The sequence below is a fragment of the Etheostoma spectabile genome, unplaced genomic scaffold, assembly GCF_008692095.1.
Source record: "Etheostoma spectabile isolate EspeVRDwgs_2016 unplaced genomic scaffold, UIUC_Espe_1.0 scaffold00009151, whole genome shotgun sequence".
NCBI lineage: Eukaryota > Metazoa > Chordata > Actinopteri > Perciformes > Percidae > Etheostoma > Etheostoma spectabile.
In genome coordinates, this window is record NW_022603661.1 from 1 (window position 1) to 26,408 (window position 26,408).

The following is a 26,408-nucleotide window of genomic DNA, read 5'->3' on the forward strand; positions in this document are numbered from 1 at the left end:
TCCAAGACATCGCATTGTATCCCATCACGCAGTCGTTGCCCAGCCCTTTGCGAACGATGCCCTTGTAGGTAATACCGATCCCGACCCATTTTCCCTCCCACTCCACCTCCAAGTATTTGCGGCCCTTAGGCCCTCCTGCAACAGGACTTGTGGCCAGGAGTCAAACCTGTCTGGGTGAATCGGATACTTCTGGCTCCTCTAGGCCTTGGCTAAACCTTCGTTGGTCGTCAGAGAAGACAAGGAGTTTGGAAGCAGAGTAAGATCCACTGTCAACTCACAGGCATCTGGTGGCAGGAAGTGGTCAAATGTCAGGCATCTATAATTGCAATTTATACCAAAAATTATAATTACACTTTGAAAAGTGGCATTGACCGGCCCTTTGGGCGGCCCTATCTGGCCCGAGTGAGGTCATTGGGAAGTTAGCTATCAAACGTGAATGAGTGTTCATCATGCATGAAATTTAACTGCGTTGCTTTTAGTTTGAAGGCAACTGTTTTTTTGTGCATGTATTCAGCTTCTTCTTCTTTGGTTGCAAGTTGCAATTAAAAATAGAGAGATAGATAGAGAAGATAGATAGATAGAAAATGGGAAATTATGTGTTGCCAAGCCTCAAACTGAGCACACGAGACGTTAACATGGACGTGACTGAGCTGTTATCCCTCAAAAATGTCATCTTGTGATAAAATAGGCATCCCTATTTTCAAAACATCAACACAAAGGTCTATTCTCCATATCTAAAGGATTTTTTTGCGAGAAAATTCATGACTTACATTGTCTCAGCCCTGGTTTGAACCAGTGTTCTTTGTTGTGGTGAACTCTGTGGAATAGACAGAAAGACATGTTGTCAACATAGATCACACCAAACAATACAACAACATTAGACTGTGCTCTTTCCTCACCTGAGTTTGGTTAATTCGCTCCGTGCTTCCTCCAAAGCTTCAGTGATGAGCTTCACTCCCGACCCTAAGTGATTGTAGCTCATGTCCAGCTCGCTCAGGTGGGAGGGGTTGGACTTCACTGCCGAGGCCAAGAAACCACAACCTTTCTCTGTGATGTTACAGAACGACAACCTGTGACAGAGAGACACAATTCATCCTTAACTGGCATTTGATACCCTTCACAGCAAATAAACATGCATTCAAAGGTTTCTTTCAGTGATACCTGAGGGTTTCCAGTTTACAGACCACATTTCCCAATCCAATGGAGAGCTGCTGCACCCCTGAATCTTCAATGTCGTTGTTGCTCAGGTCCAGCACTCGGAGATGTGAGGAGGGACAGCTCAGGACTGAAGCCAGCTTTTCACAGCATCCAGGGGTCAGACTGCATCGCTTTAGCCTGAAGGGACAACACAACATATCCCCTTGCAATATCAAGACATTAAATATGAGACCAAAAAAGGTAGCTGAAGCGTTTAAAGACTCTATTTGTCCATTGTTTATTACTAAAGAAACACGACAATGCACAAAAGGCTCCGTTACCTTGTAGCTCACGTTATGGCTCCGTAGCAGACGTTTTTATAAAAATAGGCTAACGATTGTCTCATAACCACGCAACTTACCGTCACATAGTCGACAAATCACCATATTGTCAGGAAAAGCTCGCTGACAGATTGGACTTCCATCAGCTGTTTAGGTTTTGTTACTAATGTTAACTAGCATGTTAGTTAGCAGTAATTAGCCTGTGACTCACCTCAGGGTCTTCAGTCTGCAGTGTGGGCTTCGGAGTCCAGCGCAGAGAGACTCGATTCCTAAGTCTTGTAAGTTGTTGTCACTTGCGTTTAAGTGAATCAGCTCATTAGAGCTTGAGCTGAAAGCTTCTGACAGCTCCTCACAGCAGTCTGTAGTGAGGTTACAACCATTCAACCTGATAAATAGAAAGACACAGTCAACTTGTTATAACAAATTCTCCGGTTTAAGACACGGGATCAAGACATCCAGTGATAAAGACGCAGGATACTTGCTTTGCTGATCTGGAGGCTTTGATGGCTGGTAGGAGCTTGAAAAAGCCGTCTTCTGTTCTGGAGTATTTCTTGAGGTCGATCTCCTCTGGCTTCTCTGGTGAGGTCAGCAACGCAAAGACCAGAGCCGCCCACCAAGCTGCCGAGCGTTTGTCCATTGCCAAGTCTTGGCCTGAGTCCAAGTAGCTCTGGATCTTCTCCACCAGAGCGTGTTCATTTAACTCATTCAGACAGTGGAAGAGATTGCTGTACCTCTCTGAGTGATGAGTCTGATTTATTTTCTCCTTGATGTATTCGATGGTTTCCTCCTGACTTTGGGTGTCGCAGGTTTCTACCTTAATGTTCAGGTCTCTGAGCAGAACCTGACTGGATTTCAGAGAGAGTCCAAGAAGGAAACGCAGGAAGAGATCCAGGTGGCCGTTGTCACTTTTTAAGGCTCTGTCTACTGCAGCTTTGTGCAGTTCGGATACAGGTTTGGCGTTGTCTACCTGTTCAGGTTTTTCGGTCATCAGGTTTACTCCATAGATCTTGTACATCACGTGGACGTACAAAGCTGCGAGAAACTCTTGGACAGACAGATGCACAAAGGAGAAGACTTTATGCTGCATCCAGGACTCTTCCCTAAAGACTTGAGTGCAAAGTCCTGAGTAGACAGACGCGTCTTTCACATCAATACCACAGTCTGTTAGATCTTCCTCATAGAAGATCAGGTTGCCTTTCTCCAGCTGCTGGAAGGCCAGCTTCCCAAGTGCCATGATCACCTGGTTATTCCCTCGGGAGTCCACTTGTTGCTCTTTGCCGTACTTGACATTAATCCGTTTTGTCTGATGTGCCAGAAAGTGGATGTACATCTGAGTCAAAGTCTTTGGCATTTTTCCTCCGCCTGCATTGGCACACATTTCTCCAAGGACGATAGACGAAATCCAGCAAAACACCGGCATGTGGCACATGATGTAGAGACTTCTAGTCGACTTGATGTTTGCGATAACTCTTCTGGCTAAGTTTTCATCATCGATTTTCTTGTTGAAGTACTGCTCCTTCTGTTGGTTGTTGAAGCCTCGTATCTCAGTCACCCGGTCAATATACTGTGGAGGGAGGCAGTTCGCGGCAGCAGGCCGAGTAGTTATCCAAAGTTTAGCATTTGGTAGCAGGTGACCTGCAATGAGGTTTGTCAGGAGGACATCCATGGAGGCGGACTGTGTAGCTTCACAACATCTTTCATTTCCTTTGAAATCCAGAGGAAGTCTGCACTCATCGAGACCATCCAGTAGGAACATAACGTTGTACATCTGTAGGTCTTCAATTCCAGATTCCTTCAGGCCTGGAGAGAAGTCATTCAGGAGCTCCATCAAGCTTCTTCTTTCATTTTTGAGAAAGTTGAGTTCCCTTAAAGGAAGTGAAAACAGCAGCTGGATGTCTTGATTGGCCTTCTCCTCTGACCAGTCCAGCACGAACTTCTGTGCCAACACAGTTTTGCCGATGCCTGCTATCCCCTTTGTGAGCACCGTTCGGATTGGTTTGTCCAGTTGGTTGGGAGTGGCCTTGAAGATGTCCTCACACTTGATCAGAGTCTCAGCAGAATTCAGACGTCTGTTGAACGCTGCCTCAATTTGTCGCACTTCATGTTCAACGTTGACTTCTCTACAGTCCCCATCTATCAGGTAGAGCTTTGTATAAATCTTTCTAAGAGGCACAGGCCACTTCTGTGTCACTTCCAATATGCAGTCACTTTTCTCCTTCAAGTAAGGTTTTATTTTCTGTTGGTACACGACAAGTTCTCCATAATGACCTAACAGCAGAGAAATGTGTAACATCAATAACAAATAACAATGTAATGCTCATAACTTGAACCAGCGACCCTCAGGTTCCCAACCCAACTCCCTAAGGACTGAGCTACTTTGACAAAATTGACAGAGGAAAGCAGTATAAGTGTCTTTAGTGTTTAATTTTGAGCCAGAAAAATTAAAAGTTGCATGGTTGACGGGAAGACAACACAAGGGTTAAACAGTGAGCAGCTACAACCTCCTAACACAAACCAGTGAAGTAACATGCAGTCTCTTACTTTGCTCCAGTGTGAGAACATGGTCATCCGCCCTCATAGCCCTCAAGATATGGAGAGCGATCTTCAGAGCTGCTTCACTTGTTTCATCATCGAACTCGACCGGCTGATCATCGAGCACGTACTCCTGCTCGTCTTCGTCAAACAAGTCTTTGTGTTTTTCAGAAAGGACCTTCTTATGTGTCACCAGAGCTTGCTTCACGAAAGCCATGACTTTAGACTCAAACACCTGACGAAGACCATGACATTACGTTAGCTACCGTCTACTGTACCATAAATCACACGTTTTAGCAAATCTGCTATTATTAGTTGATTATTTAAGGGATGTTTAGCAGATTTTAATGCAACTCTGTGTAATATTTATTTGGGCATTTAGATGAACCGGTGGATCTCGGCCGAGCCCTGTTGCCGTGCTTTTTCGGAAGCTCGATGAACTGCAACTTGGAGGGGAGCCAAACACCTTTAAATATCTGCCTACCTTCAGGATGTCCTGCTTCCGCCGAAGGCCTGATGTGGTCTGGCCACTAAAAGAAAAGGTAGATAGTAACCAAAACGCATGTTCTATTAAAGCATGCAATAGTTAGTGCTGTCCCATTCCACCTACTGCACAATGAAAATAAAACAATGTCTGTTTATATAAAGGTGTTTATTGTGTAAATATGTTTGTATTGTTATAACTAATTTAGTTTTTCTATTTCTTATAATACTTTCTTTAATCAGTGAAATAAGAGTCGGTTGTGGGTTGCTTTGGTGGCATGTACAGATAGAGCTGGGCAATATATGGATATTATATCGATATCGAGATATGAGACTAGATATCGTCTTAGATTTTGGATATGGTAATATCATAATATGGCATAAGTGTCTTTTCCTGGTTTTAAAGGCTGCATCACAGTAAAGTGATGTCATTTCCTAAACGTAACAGACTTTTATAACTGTTCTATTATTGGCCTTTTACCCTCTTAGTCATTATATCCACATTACTGATGATTATTTATCAAAAATATCATTGTGTAAATATTTTGTGAAAGCAACGATAATCGACACTACAATTGTTTTGCGGTATCAATATCGAGGTATTTGGTCAAATAAATCGAGATATTTGATTTTCTCCATATCGCCCAGCCCTGTGATTCAGAATAGTTAACAGCTGATAAGACAATAAAGTTATGTTGCTCCATCGTTTCCTGCTCTATGCAGAGAACATTTCAAAATTATTAAAGCTAATTAAAAGACTCTTTAAATGTCAGTGTTAATTGGTTTGCACATATCCAAATACTACAGATTAATATACATACAATTAATAAAGGATCTGAGAGATGCAAAAAAAAACTCAGATGGGCTTAATCTGGGCACTCTCCCATGCATAGTCCAATTTAAATAGAAATGAACTAAAATACTGATAATAAGGGATCATTACCGTGTCTGTGGAGGTCTGGGTTCAGGATTTAAGTCTGGAGGATACTCTCTGGAGCGCTTAGTCTCTGCAGACATTAAACTGACATTTGAAGAGGCTGATGTTTCCTGACGTTCACCCTTTTTCTTGACTTTAGGGGATCTGTGAAGATATATTACAACGTAGACACAAAAGATGTTTTGATAATCAACATTAATCTGCAGGAATTCTCTCTAATAAAAATATGGTCTTCAGACCAAGAACATTTCAAACCCAAACTATGAAAGATAAATATCAGAATCTTTAAATGTTAGTGTTGGTCAATCTTCCCCAGTATAATACATGATGTTGAGTATATAATCTGATATTATTGATAATCTCACCGTGTTTGTGGAGGTGTGGGTTCAGGGTTTAAGTCTGGAGGATATTCTCTGGAGCGCTTAGTCTCTGCAGACATTGAACTGACATTTGAAGATGTTTTTCGTCTCTTACTCATCTTCTTGTCTTCAGTGAATCTGAAAGATCAGTTATAAGGTAGGTAGGGGGAGATTATGACAGATGTTACACTGCAGATTATAACAGATGTTACATACGTAAATCAATGATTTATCAGGAATTGCATTGAATCAAAAACAAAACTACATTTATCTGCAGAGAACATTTCAAACCAAAACTATTAAAGTTTTAATCTTTAATCGATGGTACCAGTGTTAGGATGGAGTAATAATCTGACAGTACTGGTAATCTCACCTTGGTTCATAAAGGTCTGGGTCCAGTGTCAGAAGTCAGGAGGACGTTCCTGGGATTGTAAAGTCACCTGACAAAGACAATGAAGCCCTTTAATTAAAGTGGGTTAGCCCTACGTCATCAATCCCTTTTATTTTGAAGTAACAGTGACCCTACGAGGATACTACGATGTGCAATACAACTCGTGTTTTTGGTTGATTAATTAAAAGGTGAGATGTGTTGGTATAAATTACAGAAATATCAGGATCAACCTGCATCCAGTACCAGTACAAGTTGTTCTCATACGGACAATGGACGGTGTCTGTCAGCATCTGAAGACCCTCGGCGTGTGGAGAACCCACCGGGGAGAGCAGCATGTAGACGGGGGTTAGTGAGTAGACTGGAAGGGGAAATCACCCAGGAGAGCGGGGTTTGGGTCCAGCATGTGGCTGTGTCAAACACAGGAGTTTCACCCAGGAGTCTGTTTATTAACAGTCTATGGTTGTATATTAACAGTCTATGGTTGCAACCATAGACTGTTAATATACCTGGATCTCGTTCTTGTTAATATACAGTCTATGGTTGCAACTATAGACTGGATATCAACAGTCTATGGTTGCAAGTAGCTGCAGGATTTATCTTGTTTCTTCGCTAATCTTTGATCTGGACTTACACTATATAATACACTGTATAATATAAAGACTATTCTTCCTTTTTTTTTTAAATGATCTTGTTCCTCAGATGTCACACTCCCCTCAATAACATGCTTTTAAAGTAATTTACATTTATAATACAGCACATGGCATTTATATTTAGTGTTTTATTTTCATGCATCAGCTTGTTATTCTAACCTTAACCCTGTACCCTGTACATACCAGATGTTCCTGATAAGAACTTGCAGAACAGCCCCGTCCAGTCGGTCTAGTCCTCTCCTTCTTTTCTTTGGTTGAATCCAGTAGTCCTCGGTGTTCTTATAACACGGACATTAGTCAATCTAAAGCTGTGTAAAGCAGGTTTGAGGGCGAAAATCGATCAAAAACCAAACCCATAACGCAGCATTAAAACTAAACAATGGTGCAAATTTATGGATCTAAGATTATGTAAATAAACACAGAAAGCATAAACCAAATATCAACATGAAGTCAAACACACGACACTTCTGCTGTACATGTACTGTGAATAAATACTAAAAATATAAATATGTCGTAGCCTATAGTGTGTAGTGCCTCTCACCAGCCAGGCTCCGGAACGACACCTCGACCTGTCGCTGTCAAAACTGAAAGAAATGAAGCAGTAAACAACTCTTCATAGTTTCACTTTCACCCTGGAACCCACAGGGCGGGATTCACACACACACACACACACACACACACCACACACACACACACACCACACACACACACACACACACACACACACACCACACACACACACACACACACACACACACACACACACACACACACAGGTTGCTGCTTGAGTGTCTAATATAGCTGCTATTGCATTTGTAGTATGTAGGCTACATTTAACCCACGTGTCAACATTTTGTTTTTCTGAGTCAACATTTGGAGAAAAAAATGATTTTCTTTAAATGTTTTCTGATGTTTTTATCAACTTTTTTTTTTGCACCTTTTGACATTTTTGTGGGATTGTTGCGGCATTTTTGAAGTTTCTTTTTCGAGATTTTGTCACTTTTTTTCAACACTTACATTTTTGTTTTAAATGCCATAAAATTTAATAAAACACCCAACTTCAATGAAAGCAGTGAACTGATCAGAGAGTTGTACTGAACCATCCATGTTGCTTTTTCTGTTGAAACCCAAATTTCTGATGCAGAAACATTTTGAAAATTGACCCAAAGACAAGATGGTTGACATGGCAACTAACATAATGTAGGCCTATTAATATTAAGAGTGTGGGGGGGGGTCACCAGATCCACTTCAAATGACGTCCCCAAATAGAAACTTGGTCAACATCTGTGTTATATAAAATGAAGTTCATCTCACTTCAATGTTATCGCTGCAAAATGGGACAAACTGACCAACACACATATAATATATAATAAATAATATATAATATATAACATCCATCCATCTTCGTCCCCTTATCTGGTCTCAGGTCTCGGGGGCAGCAGCTCCAGTAGGGGACCCCAAACCTCCCTCTCCAGATCCACATCAACCAGCTCCGACATTCATTAAATTTAAAGTTTCAAAGTTTAGTCAAGATACGGTAAATATGTAAAAAACAAAAAAGTAAACATGAAAACGGCCAAAAAACTACAAAAAACCTCTGAAAGATTATCAAAATGACCCCAGTTTAAAATGATGTAAGACCTAAAAATACGTCAGATAATTTAAGATTTTTTAAGATCATCAAGAAGGAAATTTAAGACCTTTGTGTAAAAATCAAAAGAATTGAAATAAAAATCTACTAAGGGAGTCAAAAGAAGACGAAAACAACAAAACAAAAATGTAAAAAATGGACAATGGAAACATTCAAAATTCTATTAGAAAATGAACTTTATTGGGGATTTTTGGTCACTATTTTGATGCTTTTTGAGCCTTTGTTAACCCTCCTGGTGTCCCCATGTTGTCCTCCTGGTGTCCCCATGTTGTCCTCCTGGTGTCCCCATGTTGCCCTCCTGGTGTCCCCATGTTGTCCTCCTGGTGTCCCCATGTTGCCCTCCTGGTGTCCCCATGTTGCCCTCCTGGTGTCCCCATGTTGTCCTCCTGGTGTCCCCATGTTGTCCTCCTGTTGTCCCGGGTCAAATCTGACCCCTTTAAAAAAAAATGAATCTATCTGAAATATGGTTTTTTTTTTTAACCAAATTACCATAAAAATGGATTGTATTCCAATACTCTTTAAAATACAACTTTCATTCCTCTGATCTTAACTATTAGTCTAAATAACTAATAATTTCTGCTTTTTTAACTCTAATATTAGGTATAATTCTACATAAATGAGGGTTATTGAGCATGGATTCCAAAAAGTAGTAAAACTAGTAAGGTGGTGTTAGTGGAAACTAAAAAAAAAGTCTCAAAAAGGGACGAAAATGTCAAAATTTTGTCCATTTTTGACCCGAGAGGACGACACGAAGGTTAAGTCTGGAGGATATTAAACTGACTCAAACTGAAAGTGACATTTCAATTCAATTTTATTTATAGTATCAATTCATAACAAGAGTTATCTCAAGACCCTTTACAGATAGACCAGGTCTAGACCACACTCCAGAATTTACAAGGACCCAACAGGTCTAGTAGTTTCCTCCAGAGCAAGCAACAGTGGAGAGGAAAAACTTCCTTTTAGGGAGAAACCTGGGACAGACCCAGACCCAGAGACCCAGACCCAGGCCCAGACCCTTGGTAGGCGGTGTGTGACGACCAGTTGGGGGGGGTGCACAGCGGAAAGGAGAGTGGCACATTGAAGATGCTGATCCTCTTCCTCATCTTCAGTGAATCTGGAAAGATCGGTTACACTGCAGATTATAACAGATGTTACACTGGGGATTATAACAGATGTTTTGACGGTAGAGAACACAACCACGATTTCGAACAACTGATATTCGACAAGTTATTAAATCAAAGTTATAAAGTTGGTAAAATTAAAGCAAATAAAATTGCTTTTTGTTGGAAGACAATGTGACAAATTGTTGTTGTTAAAGTTAACACACAGACACTAGAACATTGTGATCTAGGTTTTGTTTATAAAAGATGTCTTTGTTCTGTTATGTACATCTCTGATCTCCTGTTCCTTAGAACCATGGACGTACAGCAATGATTCATCAGGAATCAAAAACAAAACTACATTTATCTACAGAGAAACCGAAACCAAAATTAAAGCTTTAATCTTTGATTGATGGTGCCAGTGTTAGGGTGGAGTAATAATCTGACAGCATTAATAATCTCACCTTGGTTCATAAAGGTCTGGGTTCAGTGTCAGAAGTTAGGAGGACATTCCTCGGATTCTGTTCTCTCAGACATATTTTCAGATTCAGTCACCTGACGAAGACAATGAAACCCTTTGAATAAACGTTGCCTGAGGGTAAAGTCCTACGTCGTCACTTTCACATCCATCCCACGTCCTTATCTTGTGCAAAATGCTGCTGCTCGCTTTTTAACAAATTAATTACAGATGTGGACCCTTTTAGGTCCAAACTCAAAACGTGTCTGATATTCCGACTTTTAATACGTAGCAACGCTGATAATTTCATTCTCCTATTGCTAGGCAACCTTTTTCAGATTTTATTGTTTTCTACGTTCACTCTTTCTATCGTATGATGTGTGTTTTTTTAGTCTTGGCACGGGGTTCGTGTCCCGCGTGTGTCAACAACAACAGAGACGTCCATATTTTACGAGGTGGGAGTGAGAATCTGTTAACACATCTGCTCATTGGTTCCTACTGTTAACTACTTACTAAATAATCAATTATGCAGATTATTAAATACCTTCCGGGTGTCCTGGTAGCGTGGAGTAGACCGGACACTGGGAAAATAAACAAAAACACTTTCTATCAAAGCGTGCATTATGAGATCAATATCATCGTGCACCTATTGCACAATGAAATCAATCAAATAAATCTTACTCCGTATCAAACATGATAATTATTATAAAATCTGCCACAATCATCGTTACCGTGTTTGTGAAGATCTGGGTTCAGCGTGAAAGTTTGGACGACTTTTTGAGTTTGAGTGTTCACGCAATCTAGCCATTAAACGGTCACACCCATATCTACTCATCTTCTCGACTTTAGAACATCTGGAAAGATCAGTTTGAAAGTAGAGTTTAACAGATGTTTCAGCAGCAGCAAACACAACCTGATGTAATACAACTAACCCTAATACAACTAACCCTAACCCTGATACAACTAACCCTAACCCAACTAACCCTAACCCTAACACAACTAACCCTAACCCTGATACAACTTGGTCACACCAGAAATACATTTGAAATAGTATTGAGTAAAAGTTGACATATTCCAGTCTGTGATTATCATCAACATCCATTCCTTTAATTTTAGTCTCAATAATTCCTAATTTCTGCTTTTCTAACTCAAACATTAGGTAGAATTTCCTATAAATGAGGTTTATTGAGGTTTAAATCCCAAAAATCACAGTAAAACTAAAGTTAATAAATGTTATGTAGTGTTGAAAACATCGAAAAAATTACAAACGTTGAAAAAAAAGTGTCGAAAGTGTTGAAAAAAGGGACAAAAATGTAAGAAAAAGTCAAAAATATTGGTAAAAAGCGTCAATAAAAGTGTTGATTGGTCCAGTATTGAGGGGAAAACCAGCAGTGGAGGAAGTATTCAGATCCTTTACTTCAGTAAAAGTACTACAACCATACTGTAAAAATACTCAGTTACAAGTAAAAGTCCTGCGTTGAACATGTTACTTCAAAAGTGTTGAAAAAAAGACAAAAACGTAAGAAAACGTTAGAATGTAGAAAATAAAACATACTAATAATCTCAATATAAAACTTATCTTCAAGATTCAAGATTCAAGATATTTATTTGTCATATGCACAGATTTTACACCATGCAATGCAATTCTTAAGTTGCAACGTTTCCCACAATATAAAAATGTACACAATATACACACAATATATTTAAAAGATTCAGGTATAAAATGGCATGCAGCAGCAAGACATTAAAAGCCTTATAAAAAGCATATGCATTTAAAAAATGCAAACATCTATCTTGTTCCTTAATAACATGCTTTTACCTTTATAATCCAGCACATGAAATCTATATTTAGGGTTTTATTATCATGCATCAGCTCGTTATTCTAACCCTGACCTGCAGGTGGAGCATACGTACCAGATGTTCTGATAATATCCAGGTGATCTAGTTCCTCTTCTTCTTTCCTGTTAAGTCCAGTAGACCTCGGTGGTCTTAGAACATCAATCTACAGCTGTGTGGAACCAGTCTGGGGGGGGGGGGCAGCATTAGAAACAGCAATGGTGCAAATGTACATATCTAAGATTATACAGAGAAATACAGTGGGGTTAGAAAGTCTGACCCCCCCCCCCCCCCCCCCCAGGTAAAAGATTAAAGACTGTTGGCTGGCTGCAAGAAACTGGGGGGGGGAGGTATTATTCCTGGTGTCGTCCTCTCGGGTCAAAAAGGGACCAAAATTGACATTTCTGTCTCTTTTTCAGACTTTTTCCACTACGACCACCTTACTAGTTTTACTACTTTTTGGAATTCATGGTCAATAACCCTCATTTATATAGAATTATACCTAATAATTGAGTTAAAGAAGCAGAAATTATGAATTATTGTGACTACTAGTTGAGATCAGAGGAATGAAAGAGATCAGTTGTGTTTATAAAGAGCGTTGGAAGGAATCAGATCCATTGTTATGGTAATTTGGTTAAAAAGAAACTCATATTTCAGATATGGACGTTTATTAAAGGGGGTTAGATTTGACCCGGGACAACAGGAGGGTTAAATTCAGATCCACAAAATCAAAAGTTAACACAAGGTCTTAGGCAGTCTTTCTGCAGGGTGCAGAAACTTTTGCAGACGCCATTTTGTTATTTTCTGTTATTTTGAAAGTGTAAATGATGAAATAAAATCTAACTTTTTGTGACATATTATGCAAATGTCTAATCTGTCATTTGATGCCTTTTGGAGATTGTTTCCATCTTTTCCTGGCTTCTTTATGCACATTAATACACATTTTTACCGGGGGGGGGGTCCAAACTTTAAACCCCCCTGAACAGAAAGGATCAACCAAAAATCAACATGGAGTCAAACACACGAACCTTCTGCTGTACATGTACATGTATTATGAATAAATACTAGAAATATAAATACCTCGTAGTGTGTAGTAACTCACCGTCCAGACTCCGGACCAACACCCCGACCCGACGCAGTCAACAACTCTTCATACTTTCACTTTCACCCTGAACGTGGGGCGGGGTTACACATATGTTGCTGCTTGAGTGTCTCATATTACCTGTTATTGCATTTAACCCGTGCGTCACCGTTTTGTTATTCTGGGTCAATATTTGGAGAAAAAAATGATTTTTTTTGTATGTTTTCTGATGTTTTTATCAACTTTTTTTCTGCCCCCTTTGGCATTTTTGAAAAATGTCTACTTCTAGGAATAGGTGTAAATCCCTATTAGTCTCTTCACTTAATCTATTTAGTAATTAATAAATTAATTTTCTTGATTGGATGAACTATAATTAGCCTAAAGAAGTTAATTCTGTATTTTGTCTGATCGATAATTGTGTTAAAAGAAATCAGACGTTACTCAACAGTGACTCAGTACTTGAGCACTTTTTTACTCAAGTCATTTTTTGGATGACTACTTTTTACTTTTACTACTATTTTTTTTTGGGCTATTCCACAAAACCTCGAGTAAAAAAAAATAAAAAATACTCACAGACACAGACTGGCTTTTTCTGGCAAAAGGGGAATGAGAACTGAAAATCATTCAGCAACCAAAGCTCTCATCCCCCGCTCCGCCGTTTTATTGAAAGTTGATTTACATAAATGGTGTAGAATACAGTTTTACATAAATGTGGGTTATTATATCATTGTTGTACATACATGTGGGTTAGTATATAATTGTTTTACATAAATGTTGGTTAATATATCATTGTTTTACATACATGTGGGTTAGTATATCATATTATTTGCTTTCCTATTGGTTGAGCTGTAGCTGGGTGTATTAGGCGAGTTTAAGTTTACATAGTTAATAATAAAGAAACAATATTCTCCTTTTTCATACGGTCACAGCTGCACGTTTATCTGATCTCACTCTGCTGGGCTGACCCTCCTGGGTCTGGTCCTGTTGGATCTCGGAGGAAGGAGGCTCGGGTCCAATTGAGATTTAAAAGAACAGAATGATGAAGATGATAAGACACAAAACATGACAACGCTGCAGCTGACAGCGGACTGGACCCATGCTTCCTCCTGACGGAGTCACATTAGACCAGTCCTGATCAGTCCTGATTATTCTTAATCACAACCATTTACCCCCTGCACGGGGGGGGGGGTGGGGGGGGGGGGTACTTTTCACCTGGTGCATTCAAATCCATTCTCATTGGTCCGTCGTTCGCATCTTTGCTGTCCAATGGGGGAGGACAAGCCTTTAAACCTGGCTCCTTTGGGGTTGGTTTTGGTCACAGATCCAAAGGGTCTGTCATGTGAATGTGAACTCTGACATCAATACAGTTTACTCAGCATTGTGTTGTCTTAGTCTGGACTAAGACCCAAGGGGGGTAGGAGACAGAAAGTTACTTCCTGGTGTGAAACAATCGGGTTCTTTCTAAGTTCTAACAGGTCTGGCAGAGACAGAGGGGTAGGGGAGACACAAAGGGGCCAACTTGACCTCTTCACAGATTTTCCTAACCTGGCTCCATCATTCATACACAGAAATACGTTATTTTCAAAACATTGTTTTTAACTTTTTATAACTCAACACTTCCCTCGTCTCAAAGCTTTCCTTCATTCCTCAAGGTTCCACATATTTACTATTAAAGATATAATTTTGTTCAGTTCCCGAAAAAGTCCAAAAGCAGGTCCGGGGGGGGGGGGGGGGGGCAATACAAAAAACAGGGAAACAGCCCGGGGGAAAACCTGGAACAGGAACAAGGGGACAGGACACGTCGACAGGCCAGACAGACTGGACCAAGACCAGCACGGCAGGATCACCAAACCAGACTATAGGATCTGAAAAGAGACGAAGGGAGAACAGAGATTAAATACACAAGGTAACTAGGTAATGAGGTGTCAAGGTAACAAGGTAATGAGGTATCGAGGTGTCAAGGTGACGAGAGGCAGGTGACAGGAGGGAAGGAAGCAGGTGGAAAACATCAGGTAATCACAGGAGAGGGAAGACACAGGAAGTAGAACTAAAGACAGGACGAGACAGAAACCAGACTTCAAAATAAAACAAGAAACAGAACAAGCAGACACCCAGGGGGACACGAGACAGGACCAACAATATGAGACCGGTGAGAAGAGTTACAAACACAAGACAGGACCAAAAGAGGAACAGAATCCAAAGCACAAAAAAAAAAAACACAACAGTGCCCCCCCCCCCCCAAAAGGACAGATCCCAGATGTCAAGGGGGAGATGTTACAATGCAGATTATAACAGATGTTGCACACGTAAAGCAATGATTAATCAGGAATCAAATAAAAACAAAACTTTTTTATTTATCTTCAGAGAACATTTCAAACCCAAACTATTAAAGCTAAATATCAGAATGTTTGATTGATGGTGCCAGTGTTAGGATGGAGTAATAATCTTACAGTACTGATAATCTCACCTCGGTTCATAAAGGTCTGGGTTCAGTGTCAGAAGTTATAGGGACATGGATGGGATTGTCTCCCCAACGTACGCTCAGATCGAGTCACCTGACAAACACAATGAAATCCTTTAAATAAACGCAGAGCTGTCATCATACATCAGTTTCCTGTTGCCTGAGGGTGAAGTCCTACGTCTTCACTTTTACCTCCATCTCACGTCTTCAACTGGTTCAAAATGCTGCTTCTCGCTTTTTAACAAACACATCTAGACGATCACACATCTCCTACCGTTCTCTACGACCTGCATGGGCTCCTGGTGCGATTTAGAATAGATTTTAGGATTTTATTGTTTGTTTGTTTTTAAAGCTTTAAATGGATTTGTTTGAAATTTTAACTTTGCCGGAGCACAACCGGTTGTTGTGGTCTTCAAATCAGCTGGTTTTAGAAGTCCCAAGGTCCAGGTATAAATGGTGGGGGGGGTCAGGCTTTTGCTGCCTGAGACTCTTGAGCAAGTTATTACTCTTAGTTTCTGATGTTAAGCACTGTGGAGACCTGCTGGTTGATGTAAACTGCTATATAAATACATTTTGATTGATTTTATTTTGAAGTAACAACAGTTTTTGGTTGATGAATTAACAGGAGAGATGTGTTGGTATAAATTAGAGAAATATCAGGGATCAACCTGCTATAAATTAGAGAAATATCAGGATCAACCTGCTATAAATTAGAGAAATATCAGGATCAACCTGCTATAAATTAGAGAAATATCAGGGATCAACCTGCTATAAATTAGAGAAATATCAGGATCAACCTGCTATAAATTAGAGAAATATCAGGGATCAACCTGCTATAAATTAGAGAAATATCAGGATCAACCTGCTATAAATTAGAGAATATCAGGATCAACCTGCTATAAATTAGAGAAATATCAGGATCAACCTGCTATAAATTAGAGAAATATCAGGATCAACCTGCTATAAATTAGAGAAATATCAGGATCAACCTGCTATAAATTAGAGAAATATCAGGGATCAACCTGCTATAAATTAGAGAAATATCAGGATCAACCTGCTATAAATTAGAGAAATATCAGGGATCAACCTGCTATAAATTAGAGAAATATCAGGATCAACCTGCTATAAATTAGAGAAATATCAGGATCAACCTGCTATAAATTAGAGAAATATCAGGATCAACCTGCTATAAATTAGAGAAATATCAGGATCAACCTGCTATAAATTAGAGAAATATCAGGGATCAACCTGCTATAAATTAGAGAAATATCAGGATCAACCTGCTATAAATTAGAGAAATATCAGGGATCAACCTGCTATAAATTAGAGAAATATCAGGATCAACCTGCTATAAATTAGAGAAATATCAGGGATCAACCTGCATCCAGTGAACCCAGGAGAGCGGGGTGCGTGTCCCACGTGTGTCAACAACAACAAAGACGTCCATATTTTACGAGGTGGGAGTGAGAATTTGTTAACACATCTGCTCATTGGTTCCTAAACTACTTACAAAATAATCAATTATGCAGATTATTAAATACCTTCAGGGTGTCCAGGTCGCAGGAAGTAGACTGGACACTGTAAAAAACAAACAAAAAAACACTTTCTATCAAAGCGTGCATTAGTTGTGTGTTCCTGTATAAGATCAATATCATCGTGCACCTATTGAACAATGAAACTAATCAAATAAATCTTACTCAGTATCAAACATAATTAGTATAAAATCTGACACAATCATTGTTACCTTGTTTGTGAAGGTCTGGGTTCAGCGTGAAAGTTTGGACGACCTCCTGAGCTTGATTGTCTACTCCTGTCATCCATTAAAAGGTCCCACAGAAACACATATCCGATCATCTTCTTGACTTTAGAACATCTGGAAAGATCAGTTTGAATGTAGATTTTAACAGATGTTTCAGCAGCAGAGAACACAACCTGATGTAATACAACTAACCCTAACCCTAATACATCTTGGTCCCACCAGAAACACATCAGCTCCTTGTGTAAGAGCCGTCCTCAACTAAAGAAGTTCTCACGCTGACTACCGCTCTGTGTTAGTGGTTTTAGAAGAGGACGCTGGCTCTGTGAGCTGTGTCTCCTCAGGCAGGCAACACTAGGGGTTAAGTGCCTTGCTCAGGGACACACCACCGATAACAAAGCTTTACTTAGAAAAGGAAAACACAAAGTTCAATATTTTGATTTAGATGGCTATCTGTTATATAGGTATTCAAATTGTTAGGATGTAGAAAATAAAACATACTAACGAAAAATATTTCCTTTTTTTTTTACCTTTCTTCTTTTTTAAAAATTCTCTTGTTCCTCAGATGTCACACTCTCCTCAATAACATATTTTTAAATCCATTTACCTTTTCAACACAGCACATGACATCTATATTTAGGGTTTTATTGTCATGCATCAGCTTGTTATGTTAACCCTAACCCTACAGGTGGAGCATACGTACCAGATGTTCTGATAATAACTTGCAGAACAGCCCCGTCCAGTTGGTTTAGTTCTCTCCTTCTTTACTGTGTGAAACAAGTTTCAGGGGGGAGGGGGGGGGGGGGGGGGGGGGTGTACACATCTAAGATTATACAGAGAAATACAGAGGGGGTTAGAAAGTCTGCCCCCCCCCCCCCAGGTAAAAGATTTAAAGTTCAAATCAATCAATCAATCAATCTTTATTTCTAGAGCACATTTAAAAACAACCTGGTTGACCAAAGTGCTGTACATAGAACTGGAACAATAAATAGACAGAATACAACACCAGACAAATACAACATACAGTTCTCATGCTGTATTAAAAGCCAGGGAATAAAAATGTGTTTTAAGTCGCGATTTAAAAACCGGAAGGCTGGGGGCCAGTCTGACATGCAGAGGCAGCTCATTCCACAGTCTCGGGGCCAGTCTGACATGCAGAGGCAGCTCATTCCACAGTCTCGGGGCCAGTCTGACATGCAGAGGCAGCTCATTCCACAGTCTCGGGGCCAGTCTGACATGCAGAGGCAGCTCATTCCACAGTCTCTGGGCCAGTCTGACATGTAGAGGCAGCTCATTCCACAGTCTCGGGGCCAGTCTGACATGCAGAGGCAGCTCATTCCACAGTCTCGGGGCCAGTCTGACATGCAGAGGCAGCTCATTCCACAGTCTCTGGGCCAGTCTGACATGTAGAGGCAGCTCATTCCACAGTCTCGGGGCCAGTCTGACATGCAGAGGCAGCTCATTCCACAGTCTCGGGGCCAGTCTGACATGTAGAGGCAGCTCATTCCACAGTCTCGGGGCCAGTCTGACATGCAGAGGCAGCTCATTCCACAGTCTCGGGGCCAGTCTGACATGCAGAGGCAGCTCATTCCACAGTCTCGGGGCCAGTCTGACATGCAGAGGCAGCTCATTCCACAGTCTCGGGGCCAGTCTGACATGCAGAGGCAGCTCATTCCACAGTCTCTGGGCCAGTCTGACATGTAGAGGCAGCTCATTCCACAGTCTCGGGGCCAGTCTGACATGCAGAGGCAGCTCATTCCACAGTCTCGGGGCCAGTCTGACATGCAGAGGCAGCTCATTCCACAGTCTCTGGGCCAGTCTGACATGTAGAGGCAGCTCATTCCACAGTCTCGGGGCCAGTCTGACATGAAGAGGCAGCTCATTCCACAGTCTCGGGGCCAGTCTGACATGAAGAGGCAGCTCATTCCACAGTCTCGGGGCCAGTCTGACATGCAGAGGCAGCTCATTCCACAGTCTCGGGGCCAGTCTGACATGCAGAGGCAGCTCATTCCACAGTCTCGGGGCCAGTCTGACATGCAGAGGCAGCTCATTCCACAGTCTCGGGGCCAGTCTGACATGCAGAGGCAGCTCATTCCACAGTCTCGGGGCCAGTCTGACATGCAGAGGCAGCTCATTCCACAGTCTCGGGGCCAGTCTGACATGTAGAGGCAGCTCATTCCACAGTCTCGGGGCCAGTCTGACATGCAGAGGCAGCTCATTCCACAGTCTCGGGGCCAGTCTGACATGTAGAGGCAGCTCATTCCACAGTCTCGGGGCCAGTCTGACATGCAGAGGCAGCTCATTCCACAGTCTCGGGGCCAGTCTGACATGCAGAGGCAGCTCATTCCACAGTCTCTGGGCCAGTCTGACATGTAGAGGCAGCTCATTCCACAGTCTCGGGGCCAGTCTGACATGCAGAGGCAGCTCATTCCACAGTCTCGGGGCCAGTCTGACATGCAGAGGCAGCTCATTCCACAGTCTCTGGGCCAGTCTGACATGTAGAGGCAGCTCATTCCACAGTCTCGGGGCCAGTCTGACATGCAGAGGCAGCTCATTCCACAGTCTCGGGGCCAGTCTGACATGTAGAGGCAGCTCATTCCACAGTCTCGGGGCCAGTCTGACATGCAGAGGCAGCTCATTCCACAGTCTCGGGGCCAGTCTGACATGCAGAGGCAGCTCATTCCACAGTCTCGGGGCCAGTCTGACATGCAGAGGCAGCTCATTCCACAGTCTCTGGGCCAGTCTGACATGTAGAGGCAGCTCATTCCACAGTCTCGGGGCCAGTCTGACATGCAGAGGCAGCTCATTCCACAGTCTCGGGGCCAGTCTGACATGCAGAGGCAGCTCATTCCACAGTCTCTGGGCCAGTCTGACATGTAGAGGCAGCTCATTCCACAGTCTCGGGGCCAGTTTGACATGAAGAGGCAGCTCATTCCACAGTCTCGGGGCCAGTTTGACATGAAGAGGCAGCTCATTCCACAGTCTCGGGGCCAGTCTGACATGCAGAGGCAGCTCATTCCACAGTCTCGGGGCCAGTCTGACATGCAGAGGCAGCTCATTCCACAGTCTCGGGGCCAGTCTGACATGCAGAGGCAGCTCATTCCACAGTCTCGGGGCCAGTCTGACATGCAGAGGCAGCTCATTCCACAGTCTCGGGGCCAGTCTGACATGCAGAGGCAGCTCATTCCACAGTCTCGGGGCCAGTCTGACATGTAGAGGCAGCTCATTCCACAGTCTCGGGGCCAGTCTGACATGCAGAGGCAGCTCATTCCACAGTCTCGGGGCCAGTCTGACATGTAGAGGCAGCTCATTCCACAGTCTCGGGGCCAGTCTGACATGCAGAGGCAGCTCATTCCACAGTCTCGGGGCCAGTCTGACATGCAGAGGCAGCTCATTCCACAGTCTCGGGGCCAGTCTGACATGCAGAGGCAGCTCATTCCACAGTCTCGGGGCCAGTCTGACATGCAGAGGCAGCTCATTCCACAGTCTCGGGGCCAGTCTGACATGCAGAGGCAGCTCATTCCACAGTCTCGGGGCGGCGGCTGAGAAAGCCCGATCCCCTCTACTCTTCAGCCGTGTTTCAGGGGCAACAAGAGTTACTGTTACTGTTGGCTGGCTGCAAGAAGCGAGGGGGGGTGCAAGGTATTAACCCTGGTGTTGTCCTCCCGGGTCAAAAAGGGACAAAAATGTAACATTTTTGTCCCTTTTTCAGACTTTTTTTAGTTTTCACCACCACAACCTCACTAGTTTTACTACTTGTTGGAATTCATGGTCAATAACCCTCATTTATATAGAATTATACCTAATATTTGAGTTAAAAAAAGCAGAAATTATGAATTATTTTGACTAATAGTTGAGATCAGAGGAATGAAAGAGATCAGTTGTATTTATAAAGAGCGTTGGAAGGAATCTAATCAATCTTTATGGTAATTTGGTTAAAAAGAAACTCATATTTCAGATATAGACGTTTATTAACGGAGGATAACATGAGGGTTAAACTTAGATCCACAAAATCTAAAAGTTGCGAGGTCGACGGTAAGACAACACAAGGTCTTAACTCAGCAGGAGCCCAAACTTCTGCAGACGCCATTTTGTTGTTTCCTGTTATTTTGAAAGTGTAAATGATGAAATATAATCTAACTTTTTGTGACATATAATGTCTAACCTGTCATTTGATGCCTTTTGGAGATTTTTCCATCTTTTCTTTCTTCTTTATGAACATTAATACACATTTTTACCTGGGAGGGGGGGGGGGGGACTTTCGAACCCCCCTGACCAGAAAGGATCAACCAAATATCAACATGGAGTCAAACACACGAACATACTGCTGTAGGCTACATGTATTATGAATAAATACTAGAAATATAAATACCTCGTAGTGTGTAGTAACTCCGTGGTGCACCACCTCGACCCGTCGCTGTTAAACTGACGCAGTAAACAACTCTTCATACTTTCACTTTCACCCTGGACGGGGGGCGGGGTTACACACATATTGGTGCACGGAGTGTCTCATATTCCTGTTATTGCATTTAACCAGTGCGTCACCGTTTTGTTATTCTGGGTCAACATTTGGAGAAAAAAATGATTTTTTTTGTATGTTTTCTCATGTTTTTATCAACTTTTTTTCTGCACCTTTTGACATTTTTGTGGGATTGTTCCGGAATTTTTGAAAAATGTCTACTTCTAGGAGTAGGTGTAAATCACTATAAGTCTCTTCACTTAATCTATTTTGTAATTAATAAATTAATTTTCTTGATTGGATGAACTATAATTTGCATAAAGAAGTTTATTCAGTATTTACTGTCTGTCTGATGCTTGTTCAAAGAAATCAGATGTTATTCAACAGTAACTCAGTACTTGAGCACTTTTTTTACTCAAGTCATTTTTTGGATGACTACTTTTTACTTTTACTTGAGTACAATTTTTTTTGGGATATTCCACAAAACCTCGAGTAAAAAAAAATAAAAAAATACTCACGGACACAGACTGGCTTTTTCTGCTGTACATGTACTGTTAATAAATACTAGAAATATAAATACCTCGTAGTGTGTAGTAACTCACCGTCCAGACTCCGGACCAACACCTCGACCCGTCGCAGTAAGAAATGACGCAGTAAACAACTCTTCATTCTTTCACTTTCACCCTGGAGCGGGGGGGGTTACACACATGTTGGTGCACGGAGTGTCTCATATTCCTGTTATTGCATTTATGTCGGCTATATTTAATCCGTGCGTCGCCGTTTTGTTATTCTGGGTCGACATTTGGAGAAAAAAAAATGATTTTTTTTCTGCGCCCTTTGGACATTTTTGTGGGATTATCGCGCATTTTTTAAGTTTTTTTCCGAGATTTTTGTCACTTTTTTTTAACATTCCTTAATTTTAATATTTTACAAATGCCATAAAATTGATTAAAACACCCAAATTCAATAATAGTAGTGACCTGATCAGAGCGTTGTAGTGAACCATCCATGTTGCTTTTTTTGTTGAAACCCAAATTTCTGATGCAGAAGGATTTTGAAAATTGACCCAAAGACGAGATGGTTAAAATGGGAAATAACATAATGTAGGCCTATTAATATTTGGGGGGGGGGGTCACCAGATCCACTTCAAATGACGTCCCCAAATAGAAACTTGGTCAACATCTGTGTTATATAAAATGAAGTTTAACTCACTTCAATGTTATCGCTGCAGAATGGGACAAACTGACCAACACACATATAATATATAATAAATAATATATAATATATAACATCTATCCATCTTCGTCCGCTTATCCGGTCCTAGGTCTCGGGGGCAGCAGCTCCAGTAGGGGACCCCAAACCTCCCTCTCCGATCCACATCAACCAGCTCCAACATTCATTAAATTTAAAGTTTCAAAGTTTAGTTAGGATATGGTAAATATGTACAAAAGTAAAGTAAATATGAAAACAGCCAAATAACTACGAAAACATCCGAAAGATTATCAAAATGACCCCGGTTTAAAATGATGTAAGACCTAAAAATACGTCAGATAATTTAAGATTTTTTAAGACCAACAAGAAGGAAATTTAACACCTTTGTGAAAAAAAAAAATTTAAATAAATAAATAAAAGAGCCCTTTTTAGGGAGTAAACAAAAAGACACAAACATCGGAAAAAGCAACAAAAATGTAAGAAATGGACAATGGAAACATTCAAATTTCTATGAGCAAATGAACTTTATTGGGGATGTTTGGTCACTATTTTGATACTTTTTGTTCTTTCTTAACCCTTGTCTGGTATTCAGGTCAAATTGACCAATTTCTAATTTTTACCAGAAGGAAAATGGTCCAAGGTCCATGTTTTCTACCTGATAATCAGCGTCCTTTCCTTATTTCCTGTGATAAACATGTATTCCTGACTCAGAACATTATTCTGGATATGACACTTATGTTGTTTCAATAGTGGATTTTTAACATGAATTATAACTTATGATAAAAAAACCCACTTCCATGTTTAATAGTGTGCTAGTAGAGACTGATGCATTCCCTAAACACAGATGTTATCTCAGCTGGTGGAAATGGAGATAAAGACGATATTTGATAATAGATTATGAAGGATAATTTACAAGGGTTAAATGAGCTTGTTAGTCATGTTGATTGTACTTAAATAACTGAGTTGGTCTGACTATGAAAGAATCACCAACTTTACTCACTAACGGCTGAGTTGGAACTACTTAAAAAGTCCATGCAAATTGTTACCTCCATTTTTTTAAGTTGAGCCACTATCATTTTTTTTAGAGTGTGGATCTTTGAAGATATATTACAACATAGACACAAAAGATCTTTTGATAATCAACATTAATCTGCAGGAACTCTCTCTAACATTAATTTGGTCTTCAGACAAAGAACATTTCAAACCCAAACTATGAAAGATAAACGTCAGAATCTTTAAATGACGGTACTAATAATCTCACCGTGTCTGTGGAGGTCTGGGTTCAGGGTTTAAGTCTGGAGGATACTCTCTGGAGCGGTCCGTCTCTGCAGACATTAAACTGACTCAAACTGAAAGTGACATTTCAATTTTATTTATGGTATCAATTCATAACAAGAGTCATCTGGAGACACCTTACAGATACACCCAACAGTGGAGGTAGGTGGAGTCAGACGGGGGTGGAGTACATAGCAGCAAGAGGAGCGGCACATTTGAAGACGCTGATCCTCTTACTTATCTTCCCGTCTTCAGTGAATCTGGAAAGATCGGTAACAATACAGATTATAACATGTTACAATGCAGATTATAACAGATGTTACAATGCAGATTATAACAGATGTTACACTGCAGATTATAACAGATGTTACACTGCAGATTATAACAGATGTTACAATGCAGATTATAACAGATGTTACATACGTAAAGCAATGATTTATAATGAATTGAATCAAAAGCAAAACTAAATTTATCTGTAGAGAACATTTCAAACCCAAACTGTTAAAGCTAAATATCAGAATGTTTGATCGATGGTGCCAGTGTTAGGATGGAGTAATAATCTGACAGTACTGGTAATCTCACCTTGGTTCTTAAAGGTCTGGGTTCAGGGTCAGAAGTTAGGAGGAAAATGAAGAGATTGTACTTTCCTCAGCGTACATTCAGATTCAGTCACCTAACAAACACAATGAAACCCTTCAATTAAACGCTGAGGGTGAAGTCCATGCTATATAAATTAATTTTGATTGATTTTATTTTGAAGTAACAGGGATCCTGCGAGGATACTACGATGTGCAAAACAATTTGTGTTTTTGGTTGATGAATTAAAAGGAGAGATGTGTTGGTATAAATTAGAGAAATATCAGGATCAACCTGCTATAAATTAGAGAAATATCAGGATCAACCTGCTATAAATTAGAGAAATATCAGGATCAACCTGCTATAAATTAGAGAAATATCAGGATCAACCTGCTATAAATTAGAGAAATATCAGGATCAACCTGCTATAAATTAGAGAAATATCAGGATCAACCTGCATCCAGTACAACCCGTTCTAATACGGATGATGGACGGTGGACGGGTCAAACACAGGACTCTCACCCAGGAGAGCGGGGTGCGTGTCCCACGTGTGTCAATAACAACAAAGACGTCCATATTTTACGAGGTGGGAGTGAGAATTTGTTAACACATCTGCTCATTGGTTCCTTCTGTTAACTACTTACAAAATAATCAATTATGCAGATTATTAAATACCTCCAGGGTGTCCTGGTTGCATGGAGTAGACCAGACACTGTAAAAAAAAAAAAACAACAACACACAATCAAAGCATGCATTAGTTTTATGTACCTGTATAAGATCAATATCATCGTGCACCTATTGGACAATGAAACTAATCATCAATAATCAAATAAATCTTACTCAGTATCAAACATAATTAGTATAAATCTGACAGTCACAATCATCGTTACCGTAATTGTAAAAGTCTGCGTTCAGCGTGAAAGTCTGGACGACTTCCTGTGTTGGAGTGTTTACGCCCGTCATCCATTAAACGGTTCAATCTAGACACAAATCCACTCATCTTCTCGTCTTCAGTGAATCTGGAAAGATCGGTTACACTGCAGATTATAACATGTTACACTACAGATTATAACAGATGTTACACTGGAGATTATAACAGATGTTACACTGCAGATTATAACAGATGTTACACTGCAGATTATAACAGATGTTACACTACAGATTATAACAGATGTTACACTACAGATTATAACAGATGTTACCCTGCAGATTATAACATGTTACACTACAGATTATAACAGATGTTACACTGGAGATTATAACAGATGTTACACTACAGATTATAACAGATGTTACACTGCAGATTATAACAGATGTTACACTGGAGATTATAACAGATGTTACACTGCAGATTATAACAGATGTTACACTGCAGATTATAACAGATGTTACACTGCAGATTATAACAGATGTTACAATGCAGACTATAACAGATGTTACAATGCAGATTATAACAGATGTTACAATACAGATTATAACAGATGTTACAATGCAGATTATAACAGATGTTACAATGCAGATTATACATATGTTACAAATGCAGATTATAACATGTTACACTGCAGATTATAACATATGTTACAATGCAGATTATAACATGTTACAATGCAGATTTATAACAGATGTTACAATGCAGATTATAACATGTTACACTGTATATTATAACGGAGATTACAATGCAGATTATAACAGATGTTACAATGCATATTATAAC

General features: G+C 40.5%; 1 protein-coding gene and 2 long non-coding RNA genes across 4 annotated transcripts; all 3 read right to left on the reverse strand.

Moving 5' to 3' along the window:
* Positions 1 to 128: 128 nt before the first annotated feature.
* LOC116679011 (NACHT, LRR and PYD domains-containing protein 3) lies at positions 129 to 6,587 on the reverse strand (the record flags this gene model as incomplete). The annotated part of the gene is given in 12 exon segments (XM_032508758.1): positions 129 to 284; positions 771 to 817; positions 900 to 1,070; positions 1,162 to 1,335; positions 1,690 to 1,863; positions 1,961 to 3,746; positions 4,020 to 4,245; positions 4,495 to 4,540; positions 5,437 to 5,574; positions 5,796 to 5,927; positions 6,163 to 6,229; positions 6,424 to 6,587. Coding segments are annotated over 10 exon segments (2,961 nt in total). The 5' UTR covers positions 5,909 to 5,927; positions 6,163 to 6,229; positions 6,424 to 6,587.
* A 2,687-nt stretch (positions 6,588 to 9,274) lies between these two features.
* Positions 9,275 to 13,042, reverse strand: LOC116679013 (uncharacterized). 2 transcript variants are annotated; one of them, XR_004329428.1, is made up of 6 exons: positions 12,977 to 13,042; positions 11,953 to 12,061; positions 10,770 to 10,892; positions 10,583 to 10,619; positions 10,046 to 10,136; positions 9,275 to 9,595 (listed from the first exon to the last, which is right to left on the reverse strand). It is a non-coding gene; the product is annotated as an uncharacterized LOC116679013 (long non-coding RNA). The 2 variants fall into 2 exon arrangements; XR_004329427.1 differs by having other exon boundaries at positions 12,955 to 13,036.
* Positions 13,043 to 13,538: 496 nt separating this feature from the next.
* LOC116679012 (uncharacterized) lies at positions 13,539 to 22,277 on the reverse strand. Its single transcript, XR_004329426.1, has 7 exons — positions 22,234 to 22,277; positions 21,545 to 21,729; positions 17,876 to 17,939; positions 17,161 to 17,289; positions 16,958 to 16,994; positions 15,423 to 15,510; positions 13,539 to 14,820 (listed from the first exon to the last, which is right to left on the reverse strand). It is a non-coding gene; the product is annotated as an uncharacterized LOC116679012 (long non-coding RNA).
* Between the last annotated feature and the right edge of the window lie 4,131 nt (positions 22,278 to 26,408).